The following is a 15032-nucleotide window of genomic DNA, read 5'->3' as shown; positions in this document are numbered from 1 at the left end:
CCTTCTTTTCTCCATGCTCATTGCGGTACACACAGTGACACAAAACAGCAGAATGACTCATTTTCTCTATTCAAACTGGTTGAATGAGTGATTTTTATATTGCAGGCACCTGCAACTCACCACAGGTGTGTTCAATTCTAAAGTAAAGGGGAATCATCTGCTTGAAATCTGATTATTTCGAACAACTTCTAAAAGGTGCCAATAATATTGTCCGGGGCATTTTAGAATTTCTGTGTGGAGTAAGTTAAGATTTAGTAGATTTTTCAGCTTTTTTTTTTGTTTTGTTCCGCTGCAAACCAAAGAAATACTTTTGTGGATACCAAAAGATTTTTTAATTTCAACAATTTTCTGGAAGAAATGGTGCATTATTTGAAATAAGTGCAATGGTACCAATATTTTTGGCCACAACTGTAATATTATCTTTCATCATTACAATCACAACTCTTCTCATGATGTAAAACAACATAAAATCATAATTATTCTTTTCCAGCCGTTAAATGTGATATTTCACAAATACCTACGATGAAACTACAACTCAAACATAAATTTATGAATTAAATTTTAATACATTTGAGAAAATAAGGCAATGTGGCTGGGGTCGGGGGAGGAATGTTATTGTTATGAAGGGAAATGTTATTGAAGATAACAGTAACGTGAGGAGGGTAGAGAGAGAGAGGAATGTATGAAACAAAGAGGAACACGGTTACGAGGAGTGGCTGGGAGATTACTGGATATGTGGGGAGGCTATTTAGAATGGATGGGAAATTATTGGGCATGGGTGGAGAATATTTTGAATGGTGGAGGTGATTGGGAACCTGGGGTGGTGATTGGGAGTTCTTGAGAATGTAGGGAGGTGATTGGGAATTGGTGGGAGGTTCTTGGGAATGTGGAGAGGTGAATGCATGGGAATGGGTGGGTGATTGTGAATATGGGGAGGTAACTGGGAATGGGTGGGAGATTATTGGGAATGAGGGGAGGTGATTGTGAAAGTGGGGAGGTGTTTGCGAATGAGTGGGAGGCTATTGGGAATGGGGGGAGATTATTGGGAATGGTGGGAGATTATTGGGAATGCGTGGAGGTGATTGGGGATTTGAGGAGGTAACTAAGAATGGGTGGGGGGCTATTGGGAATGGGTGGGAGATTATCGGGAATTCAGGGAATTGATATGGAATGGGTGAGTTGATTGGGAATCTGGGGAGGTAATTGAGAATGGGTGGGAGGCTATTGGGAATGGGTGGGAGATTATTGGGAATGGGTGGGAGATTATCGGGAATGGGCGGGGTGATTGGGAATCTGGGGAGGTAAATGAGAATGGGTGGGAGGCTATTGGGAATGAGGGGAGGTGATTGTGAATGTGGGGAGGTGTTTGGGAATGGGTGGGAGGCTATTGGGAATGGGGGGAGATTATTGGGAATGGTGGGAGATTATTGGGAATGCGTGGAGGTGATTGGGAATTGGTTGGGGTGATTGGGGATTTTAGGAGGTAACTAAGAATGGGTGGGGGGCTATTGGGAATGGGTGGGAGATTATCGGGGATTCAGGGAATTGATATGGAATGGGTGAGTTGATTGGGAATCTGGGGAGGTAATTGAGAATGGGTGGGAGGCTATTGGGAATGGGTGGGAGATTATTGGGAATGGGTGGGAGATTATTGGGAATGCAGGGAAGTGATTGGGAATGGGCGGGGTGATTGGGAATCTGGGGAGGTAAATGAGAATGGGTGGGAGGCTATTGGGAATGGGTGGATAATACTTAGAATGGTGGAGGTTATTGGAAATGCAGGGAAGTTATTTACGAATGTGTGGAGGTGACTGAGAATGGCTGAGTAATTTGGAATCTGGGGACTTGTTCTCAGCCAAAAGCAAACGAACAAATGCTGGTTGCATTACCAGGACGTGTGTGTGCGTGTGTGTTTGCATGGAAAAACGGCAGACCCACTCACCCACACCCTCAATGCATTCAAATTTATACATTTTGCATTTTATATTTATGAGTTTTTTAAAATCATAGCACACCAAATATTTTACCTGTTTATGGTACTTAGTACTAGGCATCACATTATATTAAAACATGCGAATAAATTAAACTTTAAATTAGAACTAATTTATCTTCCATTTATATCCATTTTATTGCAAAATACAAAGACATTGTGTGTCTATGGTGAACAAATAAGCTCGGTGAATCATCGTTTATAATGAAAAACCAAATGGTCGTTTGATAATAAGGGAACCAGGAAAAGTCTGGCTGAATATCCTAGCCCGACCTGAAATCACTGCTCCATTCCCCAAACTAATGAAGGGTTAAAAAACGCACCTGCAAGGAAAGTGCTCACACACCCAACCTGTGGCACCTGTTCGAGAATGAAAGGAGTTTGCTCAGCCAGAACGGAAAACGCTCGTTGGAATTCTGGTTGTGTACGAGATACACATGATCTTGCAGCAAGAAAATTCCGTGTCCAGATGCACACTTCATCAGGTGTGTACTCCAGGTCAGTCACAGGATTCCAACTGTGAGGCACACAAGACAGAGAATAAACACATGGCCAGTGATGTGATGTAAACGATGGGAAACCAAAGTCTGTGGGGCTGTGAGACAAGACATCCTGTCTGGGATATCACTGTTATCGTGCTGTTTTTACATGCACTGACATATGATAAACTTCTCGAAATGAAATACAGGTGAAACAGACTACTTGTACGGCCAATCATTCCATACCTTTTACTTATGACTTGGTTGTCATTGATACGACACACGATACGCAGCATTAAAAGTAATGGAAGAAGAGGCCTCATACACGACAGAGTTCAGAAAGTTCTTGAAAAGAGATCCTCAAAAAGAAATATATATATATGCCAACGCTTTTACTTTTCAATATAAAGATAACTATAACGCCACTCAGTAGCGAGCATACCTCCGCCTGGTTGGCCATATCACTCAATGGTGAAGAATCAATTAAAAAATTCTACTAACTAGATCCGGAACCGGATCTTCACCAAAATTGAATCGATTCTTCCTTGTCACACACCAACCTGTCCAACAAGTTTCGTCGAAATCCGTCCATAACCTTTTGAGATATCCTGCTCTGTATCGTTTTTGGCCCGATCTCCCAATGGTGAAGAATCACTTTAAAATTCTAGTAGCCGGATCCGAATCCGGATCTTCACCAAAATCGAATCATTTCGTCCTTGTCACATACGCTACATCTCTGCAAAATTTCGTCCGAATTCGTCCATAACTTTTTTAGATATTTTGTTCACAAACGAACAAGCAGACAAACAAACAGACAGACAGACAGGGTTGAAAAAATAACCTCCATCCACCTTTGGTGGCGGAGGTAAAAATAATAATAACATTGACAAGTACAGATACATTCAAAGTACACCGCCCCCATGCCAAATTAATAAATATCCTCAAGCGTGGTTCGTTGCCGGGGCACCTCCGGTGCCCGGTAATATCGCCGTGCAGCACATTGAGATGGTATTGGGAGGGAGAAGTGTACAATAATTGATTGATTGAATGAATATGAATGAATGATCGTTTTAAGGCCATTTTCCCTGCTAGAGCGGGGGTTAGCCTTGCGGGCCCCATGACAATCATGGTTCCCTGTTTGAGGCAATGATTTTATGGCCGGATGCCCTTCCTGATGCCAACCCTTGGTCACGCTTTTACGATGCGCAGGGATATGGTGTACCTATTCTAACTCGGGATACACACCGGGATCATTCATCCCAGCAAGCTGGTACTCAATTTGCCGACCTCGGAAGGATGACAGGCTGAGTCGACCCCTCTGGTGTTAATTTAGTGATCGACTGGGATTCGAACCCAGGATCCTAGGATCCCAAGCCAGCACCCTAACCGCTAAGCCAACACCAGGCTTAATTGATTAATTGCATAATTTAAATCCATAAATAATGATCGTAAAATAATTTCTTAATCAATTGGCTAATAGCATACCTCAACCACCAGTGTTTCATCCAAAGCTGCAACTGTTTGAAATTAATTAAACAAGTCATTAATCGAAAAAAAAAAAGATTAATTGATTAAACAATAAATAAATCGATTAATTGATTAATCAATAAATTAAAAATATCCTTTATAGCCAAATCACTTGGTCATTGTCATGTCCGAATATCAGCTTCCTAGCTCAAAAGGTGCCTGAGATAATGCCCAGATGAGAACGAAAATAAATAAGTACTTAATTAATCGCTAGTAATTAAGAAATTAATCAATTAATTGATTAATCAAAAAACAAAAAATAAACTTTTTGCCAAAGCACTTACTCACTATTGTGCCGAAATTTCAGCTTCCTAGCTCAAAGGATGGCTGAGATATCACCCGGACAAACAAACAAACAAACAAAACGAAAACAAATAAAGAAATAATTAAAGTAAGAAAGAAAACAAAAGAAACCGGAGTGAAAACTGAGTACTCCCTTTCAGCACACGTCATCGCCGGGCTCCCTTCGGTGCCCGGCAATGACGTCACGCAGCGCCTGGAGATGGAATGGGAAAGGAGCGGTGTACAATATGTAGCGCACAATGCAGCTTTATACCTCTCAGAGTGCAAATGTAAGCAATTCATGAGCAGTATATATTACCATCATGTCACTGAAATAGCATCATGTTCAAGCAAATAATTCAGCATTTCAACCTTTATGAAGCCTGTAATTCAGTGAACCATGACGCACAATAACGGAATAACGCACTTGTGCCTTTTCAAAACATTTCAAATTGGAAAGTTTACATGGGATTTCAGGCTAGATGTGCACCGAGTTTTCAGGTTACATTTCAGGTTAGTTTACCTGTGGCCTGCGATTTTAGGATAACATTCTTAAATATACTCACTAATTGTACTCACTAATTGTGTGCTTCAGCCATCTTTGCAAAGTACTGTGTCCTCCTGAGGCAACAACTTCTTACATTGCACTGTAAATGTAAAGCACAGGTACAGGGCCTGCATCACACAGGTAGGTAAACAGAGGTGTGCTATTATAGCATGCTTCCTATGCCCCTTTACTGGAAAAGGAACAGGACAGTACAATGGATCACACAACACTTAACTGAAGACAAAGTGTTGTCCACCTAATACCAGTTGAGGATTCTTGAATATGCCGCATCACCTTTAATTTCCTGATTGCACTTCCGGTTCATATTTTACGACTAGCAGGGGTTTCCGGTGCTGCTCTAATTGTGTTGCCATTTTGAAGAAATCAAAATAATATATTTTTTTGTGGGGGCATAAAACACTTCTCTGCACCCACTAAGGGGAATGGGGTTGTTGGGGAGCATTTAATATTACCTTTTACATTGCTACAAAAGTTTAGGCACTTGAAAGTTTAGGCAAAAAAGTTTAGGCAAAATGCCAAAAAAAGGTTTGCCTAAAAAAGTTTAGGCAAAATGGATTTTTAAAAATCCAACTTTTTTCCAACATTTTCAATTTTTTGGCTTAAAACACTCACAGGCAGTCACTGTTGAACTTCTGAAAGTTTGATAAAGATCGGATCAGCCATGAGCAACAAGGTGACACACCGACCGACAGATAGACAAACATCTCTTCGAGTATAGATTGGGGGATTGACTCATACTTGGCGTTGGCTTAACAGTTGAGGTGGCTGGTTTGAGAACTCAGGGTCCTGAGTTCAAGCCCCTGTAATTCAGTTGAATTAATAGCAGGTGGGTTGACTCAACCTGTCATCCTTTCGAGGTCGGAAAAATAAAATAATATATAAATATATACACACATACAAACACCCTCACAATAGGCAGATCAAGAACTCCATCTTTGAGCAGGACATCCAAATCCGTTATCTTCATGGGGAAGCACGCCTGAGGAATGTCCACAGCGCAATCTGTGGAACATTGCACAGAGGTCATTCAGAGCAGGTTTACATTGGAGGATCAGAGGATAAATCCCATTGGGTTTATCCCAAAATTAAATCTCAAACAGAAGAGTTAACTCTTCTGTTTGGCTCTTTCAGTGGTCTGCACTTTAAAAAAATATCTGATTGGGGGTTAAAAAGAGAGTTATTATTTCATTCTTTGTCCCAGCATCAAATCTCTTGCCTGAACTTGCTTCTCTTAGCGGCAGCAATCCTACATCTGAAAAATTGCACAGAAAATAGCTTATCTTGAACATCCCATGAAACTTGGCATGAAGAAAGCATATGGCACCAGAGCAATTCTTCCTGGGCATGTAAAACCTAACATGATGGGCATCATTGCATTGTACACATCAAATAAAGAGTGATTTTTCCTGCACATTCGAACACAGCCAAAAGGCCCCATGTATCATTATTTAACAATGGACACACATTCTAACCAGGATAATAACACAGTTATTGCCTTTCCATACAAAAGCCAAATCATGCAGATAGCTCGTGTGGAACATAAATAATAATAGAACTCTGCACCGTATTTACATAAACTATGAAGGTTTTAATCCATGTGGATTTACTTTTCATTCAATAACAGAAAAAAAAAAAGTATTTAATTATACAAGACATATCCCATGTTCCTTGTATTGTTATCCTGCCATTGATTAAACGATGTGAGAAAACGACAACAGAGCTTGAAATCCTTTAAAGGGCTTGGTGGGAGATCCAATTTGAGAAGTTTGTGGAGGTATTTTTGTATAATCAGTCTGAAATTCTAAAAAAACAGCAGGGTCCCAAGCTGAGCTGTAACAACCTTAATCATTCAAAAAATACATTAACTGATATACACAATAATTCAGTTTTACACATGATCATTTTTTGTACACCGCTCCTTTCCTATGCCATCTCCAGGCGCTGCATGACGTCATTGCCGGGCACCGAAGGGAGCCCGGCGATGACGTGCGCTGAAAGGGAGTACTCAGTTTTCACTCTGGTTTCTTGTTTGTTTGTTTTCTTTCTTGTTTGTCCAGGCGATATCTCAGCCATCCTTTGAGCTAGGAAGCTGAAATTTCACACAATATTGAGCAAGTCCTTTGTCAAAACGGTATTTTTTGTTTTTGGATTAATCAATTAATTGACGAGTTAATTAATTATTACCGATTAATTAAGTACTGATTTATTTCCTTTCTCATCTGGGCAATATCTCAGGCACCTTTTGAGCTAGGAAGCTGATATTTGGACACGACAGTGACCAAGTGATGTTGCTATAAAGGATATTTTTGATTTACTGATTAATCAATTAATCATTTAGTTATTTCATTATTCTATTAATGATTTAATTAATTTTTTTTTAAATAGATTACAAATTCGGATGAAATGGTGGTGGTTTCGGTACTCTATTAGCCAATTGATTCATAATTTCATTATTTTACAATTATTATATATTTATTTTCGTTATTAATTACTTATTATTTTCTTTCTAATCTGGGCAATATCTGAGATACCTTTTGAGCTAGGAAGCTATATTCAGACACGACAGTGACCAAATGATATGGCTATAAAGGATATTTTTGATTTATTGATGAATCAATAATTATTCGATTTATTATTTACTAGCCGAAACCCGTGGAACATCCACGGAAGGGAGGATGTGGTGTAGTACACCACGATCGACGACACCGGCACAAATGCATGCTCTGGATTGTCCACTCAGCGGACGGCTTGCTTCGCCTTCGCCCAGCAGACGCCAATACGATGGCGTCGTAAGATGGCGTCGTATCAGCAGTTAATCGGATGCTTTTGGGCCCCAACGTCGGCTAATTCCGATTTTTCGAGTATGTCTGTACGTGATAAACAAAGAGCGCGGTTCGTAGATCGTAAATCCATTAGTGCCGTGGGCATCGGGTCACTGGGTGCGGCGTAAAAGGGATAACAAAGTCGAGTCCTTACGCTATTATTATATAGATGATTAGTCAGGTAATCAATTAATTATTTAATTATTCCATCAATTACTTAATTTTCTTTTTTTTTTAATTTACAGATTCAGATGAAACGGTGGTGGTTTAAGTATTCTGTGGGAGTCCAACCAAAAGGCGCAGTAGCCAATTGATTAATAATTTAATTATTTTACCCTTATTATTTATTTATTTTCATTATTAATCACGTATTTATTTATTTTCTTTCTCATCTGGGCAATATCTCAGCCACCTTTTGAACTGTGAAGCTGATATTTGGACACGACAGTGACCAAGTGTTTTTTGGTGTTCATCAATATTTCTGACTCTCTGGAAAATCTTCTCTATCTCTTTGCTGATGACTCCACTCTCTGCCGCTCAATATCTCAACCCTCAGGTTGGCAGGCAGCAGCCTCTTCACTCTCTACAGACCTGGACATAATCACAAACTGATCAAGGCTTACAGTCACGTGACATCAAAGAAGGAGTCACTTGACAACTCAAAATGAGCTAATCGCCAATTCTTCAAAAACTGAAAATAGTACAAACACAAATTAGTACAAACACAACATCGATTTAAAGGTGATTTTGCTGCTCATCTAACGACAACTCGCAAGGGTGAAAGAAGAGTTTGTAGAAAAAAAAAAGTCACCACCTTAGCAAACTTCCAAATATACACCCTGTGAAAATTTTTAAAAAGCCATTTTGATCCGTATACAGTTGTGGTCAAATATATTGGCACTCTTGCACTTTTTTCAAATAACTCACAATTTTCTCTAAAAATATGTTGAAATTGACAAAAGTATTTGCTCTCCACAATTTTTTATTTCACTGTTAATATTGCAGAACCTTTGTTTTTGATGCAGAACTTAATATATCCTTTCACATCAGAAAATAAAAAGAAATGGCATTGACAAAATTATTGACACCCGAGACTTAATATTTGGTAGCACAGACTTTGGACAAAATAACTGCGGTCAAGCACTATGAATGAGCTTCCTACACATCTCTTCTGGCAGTTTGACCCACTCTTCTTATGCAAACTGCTCCAGTTCACCCAGATTTGAAGGGTGCCTCATCCCAACTGTTTTTTCAGATCTCCCCACAGGTGCTCAATTGTATTTAGATCTGGAGTGATTGCTGGCCACTTCAGAACAGTCCAGTGTTTTGTCTTGAACCATTCCTGGGTGATTTTTGAAGTGTGTTCGGAGTCATTTTCCTGCTGCAAGACCCATGACCTTTGATGGAGACTCAGCTTTCTAACACTGGATTGAATATTGCGCTTCAAAATGCCTTGGTAATCTGATTTAATGATGCCATGCACACATTCAAGACACCCAGTGCCAGAGGCAGTACAGAAACTGCAAAACATCAATGAATCTCCTCCATGGTTGATTGAAGGGAAGGTGTTCTTTTCTTGGAAGGATTCATTTTGTTTTCTGCAAACATAGAGATTATGTGCTTTATCAAAAAGCTGTAATTTGGTCTCATCTGTCCACATGACATTCTCCCAGAGGATTTTGGCTTGTTCAGGTTTGTTTTGGAAAACTCCAATCGGGCTTTCTCCACAGTGGGGTCCTCCTGGATCTCCTACCATAGAACCCCCTTTCATTGAGTTGGTGACAGATGGTGCAAGTTGAAACTGTTGTACCTTATGTCTGAAGGTCAACTTGAATCTGTTTGGCAGTTCATTGAGGTGCTTTCTCCATCATTCAAACAATCCTTCGCTGCAAGCTTTGATCAGGTTTTCTCTTACCAGGGAGGTTGGCTGCAGTGAAATGGGCCTTAAACTTCCCGATAACATTGCGTGCGGTGGACACAGGAACATTAAGGTCGCTGGAGACGGACTTGTAGCCTTGAGATTATCCATGCTTGGACGGACTTGTAGACTTGAGATTGTCCACGCTTGGCTACAATCTTGTGTCTGACCTCCTCAGATAAATATCTGGTTTTCTTTCTTTTCTCCGTGCTCATTGTGACATGCTCATTTCTCCATGCTTATCATACACACAGTGACACAAAACAGCAGAATGACACCTTTTCTTCATTCAAACTGGTTGAATGAGTGATTTTTATATTGCAGGCACTTGCAATGCCGGGCAATGTACTATGAATTCTAGCACTACTATTAATTCTAAAACAATACCTTTGTGGGAGGAGGGAGGGAAAGGGTGGAGGTGGGAGGAGGGAGGGAATGGGTGGGGAGGGAGTCTAGAGGGAGGGGGTGGAGTGGGAGGAGGCAGGGTGAGGGATGGGAAGAGGGATGGGATTGGGTGGAAGAAGGGACCTGGCGTTGCACGACAATGCTAGGTACCTTTGCTGGTATCATCATAAATGACAAATATTGCCTGGACAAATAGTCTGATTCACCTATATTTAATATTTATGCCTCATCTGCCATCCATTAGAAAGACGTTAAGGACCCATCAACAAGCACTGGTTGGTGAGTGATGGATGTTAAAGATTCCTACCAGTTATCACCGGAATGTTGGCTGAATTCCAAAACCTTGCCACTTTTAATCGACTATCCTGCGACTGTGTAGCGATCGCCCCAGGATTGGTTCTGGCGTTGAAATGTCTCACCCTGAAGCTATGCCAATATTATTATTATTTATTTACTTTTGCCACTTTAATCATGTATTTGTTTGGTTCTTTTTCGTGTTCTCTTTTTAAAAGGAGACCTCTCCTGCATCTCAAGGATGGACATAATGAGTGTAACCAGGAAGCAAATCAATCCACTGCGTCGGTTTGTCATATTGGACTAGCCATGGAGAGTATTACAGACATCTTAATCTTCTCTTACAAAACCGACCAATCTTTGTCTATGCTGTGATACTTTTGTGCACGATTGCAAAATGTCTGAATAATACCTGATGATGAGTATAGCAGGCTTCTGAGCTCTCAATATGTAACTGTATGAAATGATTTTTCTTTCTCTTGTTTCAGGAAGTCATGTGCATGTCCTTTATCTCTTTCTCCATTGTTAATACAACTTTATGTGCATTCTAATTTTCCATTCATATTTCTGTGTCTATTTGTCAAACAATAAAGAATCTGCCTTTGACTATTTTCAATGGTATACTGTACCATCTTTCAGCAACTCCCAAGGAACGCCCTCATATTCCAATTGAAATTAAAACGATAAACAATCCTCCAAAACTTGTTGTTGTATGCAGATGATCTGGTGTTGATTGCAGAAAGTATGGATGGACAGAAGGAGAAGATGAACAAGTGGAAGGAATGTATGGAGACAAAAGGTCTGAAGGTGAATATCGGAAAAACTAAGGTGATGGCAAGTGGTAAAGCATGTGGTGAGGTGGAAAGAACTGGGGAGTGGCCGTGTGCTGTGTGCAGGAAGGGTGTCGGAGTGAACTCCATTCAATGTACAATGTGCGCAGAGTGGGTTCATCAAAAATGTAGTGGTTTGAGAGGGTCATTAACCAGTGTGGCAGCTACATTCAAGTGTAAGTTGTGCACAGAGGGAGCTGCAGATGGAGGAAATGTTGAGTTGGATATTGGAGACGGCGTGAAGCTGGAAGGTGTGAAAACATTTTGCTACCTAGGAGACATGCTGAATGGAGAAGGTGAATCAGACTCGGCAACTGTTGCTGGAGTGAGATGTGCATGGAAGAAGTTTCTGGAACTGAGTGGCGTGCTGACGAGGAGGGGAGTGTCGTTGAAGCCGAAGGGAAAGGTGTATGCTGCATGTGTGAGAAGTGTTATGATTTATGGGAGCGAGACATGGGTAATGAACGTAGAGCAGCAACGAAGGCTGGAAAGGGTGGAAATGCGAATGGTTCGGTGGATGTGCGGAGTATCGTTGAGAGAGAGGAAGACAAATGATGAATTGCGAAAGATGATGGGAATAGAGCCTGTGATTGATGCTGTGAAGAGGAACAGGTTGAGATGGTTTGGTCATGTGTTGAGGAAGGATAAAGTGACTGGTTGGGAAGAGTGATGGAAATGAATGTAGAAGGAAGTGGAGGATGGGGAAGACTGAGAAAGACTTGGCTAAAGATGGTGGAAGAAGAAATGTGGGCAAGGGGGTTAACAAGGGGAGATGCAGAAAATAGGGCAAAATGGAGAAGATCGTCATGGGGACCGCAAGACTCACCCCTACTCTAGCAGGGAAAATGGCCTTAAAATGCCTGTTGTTGTTGTTGTTGTTGTTACTGTACCATGTTTTCAGCTCCTCCCAAGGAACGCCCTCATATTCCAATTGAAATTAAAACTACAAACAATCCTCCAAAACTGGAACTATGTGACATTTGGTCACTGTCCTTTGGGTGTGGTGATCTATGTGTTAGGAGATAAGGCATGAAGCATTGTGGAGTTTTCCTTCGGCTTGAATTGATGAATTTTTATTAATTTTGAAATTGTTATGCAGTGTTGCCTTGTGGTATAAATCTTGTCCTCATCTGATCGTCCAAATGTTTTATCTGTTTTGTCTGTTATCACTAAAACCTGTTGTGTCTAAAATAAAACTGTTTTTGCAGTCGGTGCCTGGTGGAAAAGCCTGAGGTCATTGTGACTACTCTGAATGTCTATTTATGAAAGGGCATGGACTGAGGGAGGTACTCAAGGGTTTCTTCACCATCTGGAATGTTTAATTACAGAGAAAGTGTGCATACAAGGCTGCCATCTTTACTTCCTTACATCGCATGTAAAGTCTGAGAGTGAGATCGTAGGACGAATTGACCAGCAGCCTCTGGAAATCACATATATAATTGGATAAAATGAAAGTTTGGTCGCCAGAGTTGTTGTTGTTGCATAGCCCCGAACAGTTCTCCCAAACAAGCCTGCAGCATGGAGACAGCCGATAAATCTTGCAGGAGAGACACGGAGATCCCTCAAATACAGGATGGTGTGCCCCGGCCTTCACAAAGTCAGGGCCAACAGAGTTCGAGTGAGAGAGAGAGAGAGAGAGAGAGAGAGAGAGAGAGAGAGAGAGAGAGAGAGAGAGAGAGAGAGACTGACTGTTTCTTCCTTTTATTACAAGAGTACAGAAAATCAGTTATGTTCAGTCATAAAGAAACAAAACACAATAAAAATGGTCTCAAGGAAAAGTTATTATCAAATCATCATCATCAAGTGTGCATATGACATCATTAAAAACCCACTTTTCTTTAAAACATGTTAAATTCTTGTTCATTTTAAAAAACCGGTACTCTAGCTTTAGTCTTGCATTTACAAGAGCCTTAAGGGTGAGCAGTACATCATATGACGAGTCAGAAGCGTTTCCCATTTTTTTCTTCCTGGATTTATAAATTGCAAACTTGGCCTGGCCAATTAAAAAATTCATTAAAACCACATTTCTAAGGGAAGACGGTCCTAAAACACCATAAATAAAAACATTGTGATTGAAGAGGGAACCAAGCTTCACAAAGCGTTCCTGAAGGAATGTAAAAAGAGGTTGCAATCGTTCACACTCAAGGTATATATGCGGTAGGGTTTCAATGGATGCACAGAAATGGCATAGATTAGAGTTAGCAGTAGAAAACCGGTTCAGTAAAACATTATAAGGTAAAATCCAGTGTACAAGTTTCCATTGAATATCTCCAACATACTTTGGAGTAGGCAAGAGATAAAAACTTCGCCAATTGGGGCAATTGGGTGGTATTGGGGGTAAAACATCCCGCCATCGAAGCCTCGGGTGCTCAGAAAATGTTTTTGCGTATAAAATTTTAACGTACGCGTTGTACAAAGTTTTCTTTGGAAAGGCGGGAAGGGATAATGCAGTATCATCAGGGCTGTTCAGGCCAGGGGACAGATTAAGTGGTGGGCTGAAGACTAGGAGTTTGGGGAAGTCACCCGCTGTTTCCTCGGGGGAAGGGCCAAGTTCCTCGCAGGTATTACGATACGTTGTGGATATCCCTTGAAGGAACCGAGAGATGATCCTGACAGATTTTATTCCGGTTTTTTGTGCCACAGCGGCAGCACTCAGCCGGCAGCTCCCAGACTCTGTCATGAGGTCTTTCACTCGCAGCAGCTTGGCATCAACAAAACGTTGAACGAGTCCCCTATTATTCAAGCTGTTTTCCAGGAAGGGGTTGTAGCATAGGGGCTCATTCAACAACATTTCCATGTTGTATGTTGCCATTTCACGGGAAAAGGACAGGGCTTGCCAGGCGTTCATCACCCCTTGGTAAAAGGTGGGCAGCAAGGATGAATCGATTTGATGAGGGTTCATCAAGAAAAGTTCTCGGTCGTAACCCAGCTTGCATGTTATCTGCAATATGCAGTTAGCCAGAGGCCTCCAGAGTAGGGCTTCATCTCCATATACAAGTTGGCGCACGATATGAAGCCGGAAGACCATAATCCGGCTGCGGATATCAATAAGACCTTGGCCACCTTCAGTGAGTGGTAAGTATGCCACGGGGGGTTGGAGCCAGTGTTTCCCGCTCCAGAAAAAGTCGACAATGCTCTTTTGCAGTGTAATAAGAAGGCTCCCGGGCGGTTGTAGGCATAGCATCTTATGCCATAGCATAGAGGCGACAAGATTGTTAATGACGAGAGTTCTTCCGCGGTACGAAAGTTGAAAAAGAAGTCCTTTCCAGCGGGCCAGTTTTGCCATTACCTTGTCCGGTAATCCCACCCAGTTCTGCTGCTCAAAGGTGTTGTCTCTGAGGAAAATACCTAGGTATTTAATGCCACTTTTCTGCCAGTTCACTCCTCCTGGTAGGACAATTGGCGGGCAATCTCCAGGTCCTATCCAAAGGGCTTCACTCTTCTTCCAGTTTACCTGGCCTGAACAAGCCTGACAATATGTTTTTAGTGCCTGAGCCACCGCAGTGACGTCAGCACTATTTTTTATATAAATACAGACATCATCTGCATAGGCAGAGACTTTTAGCGGTGTGGTAAGAATTGATCCAGTGAAGCCAGAAATGTGCGTACGTAATTGGAGCAGAAGAGGTTCGATGGCAAGAGAGTATAAAAGTCCAGATAGCGGGCAACCTTGCCGTACTCCCCGTTGTACAGCAATGGGGCTACACAATACTTGATTAATTTTAAGAACACTGGATATATTACAATACAAAAGTTTAACGTACGAGATAAAAATAGGTCCAAACCCAAAATTCTCTAAAACTCTAAAAAGGTACATGTGGTCAATACAGTCAAAGGCTTTTCCTTGGTCAATAAAAAACAGACCAACATTCATATTAAAAATGTTACAAAACCGAATGGTATCACGGATAAGAAAG

General features: G+C 41.1%; 1 protein-coding gene across 1 annotated transcript in view; it reads right to left on the bottom strand.

Annotated features, from left to right (window-relative positions):
* Positions 1–15032, bottom strand: part of LOC137423852 (tryptophan 5-hydroxylase 1-like) — a 170637-nt gene that overhangs the window by 56153 nt on the left and 99452 nt on the right. The window contains exons 3-5 of the mRNA XM_078773533.1: positions 5757–5848; positions 4858–4925; positions 2314–2507 (exon numbers count right to left, since the gene is read on the bottom strand). Coding sequence (XP_078629659.1) covers positions 2314–2507; positions 4858–4925; positions 5757–5848 — 354 coding nt within the window. The remainder of the gene's footprint in view (positions 1–2313; positions 2508–4857; positions 4926–5756; positions 5849–15032) is intronic.

The sequence above is a fragment of the Myxine glutinosa genome, chromosome 3, assembly GCF_964187855.1.
Source record: "Myxine glutinosa chromosome 3, kmMyxGlut1.1, whole genome shotgun sequence".
NCBI lineage: Eukaryota > Metazoa > Chordata > Myxini > Myxiniformes > Myxinidae > Myxine > Myxine glutinosa.
The sequence above is the reverse complement of the archived record's forward strand: the minus strand, read 5'-3'. Positions and strand labels throughout refer to the sequence as shown.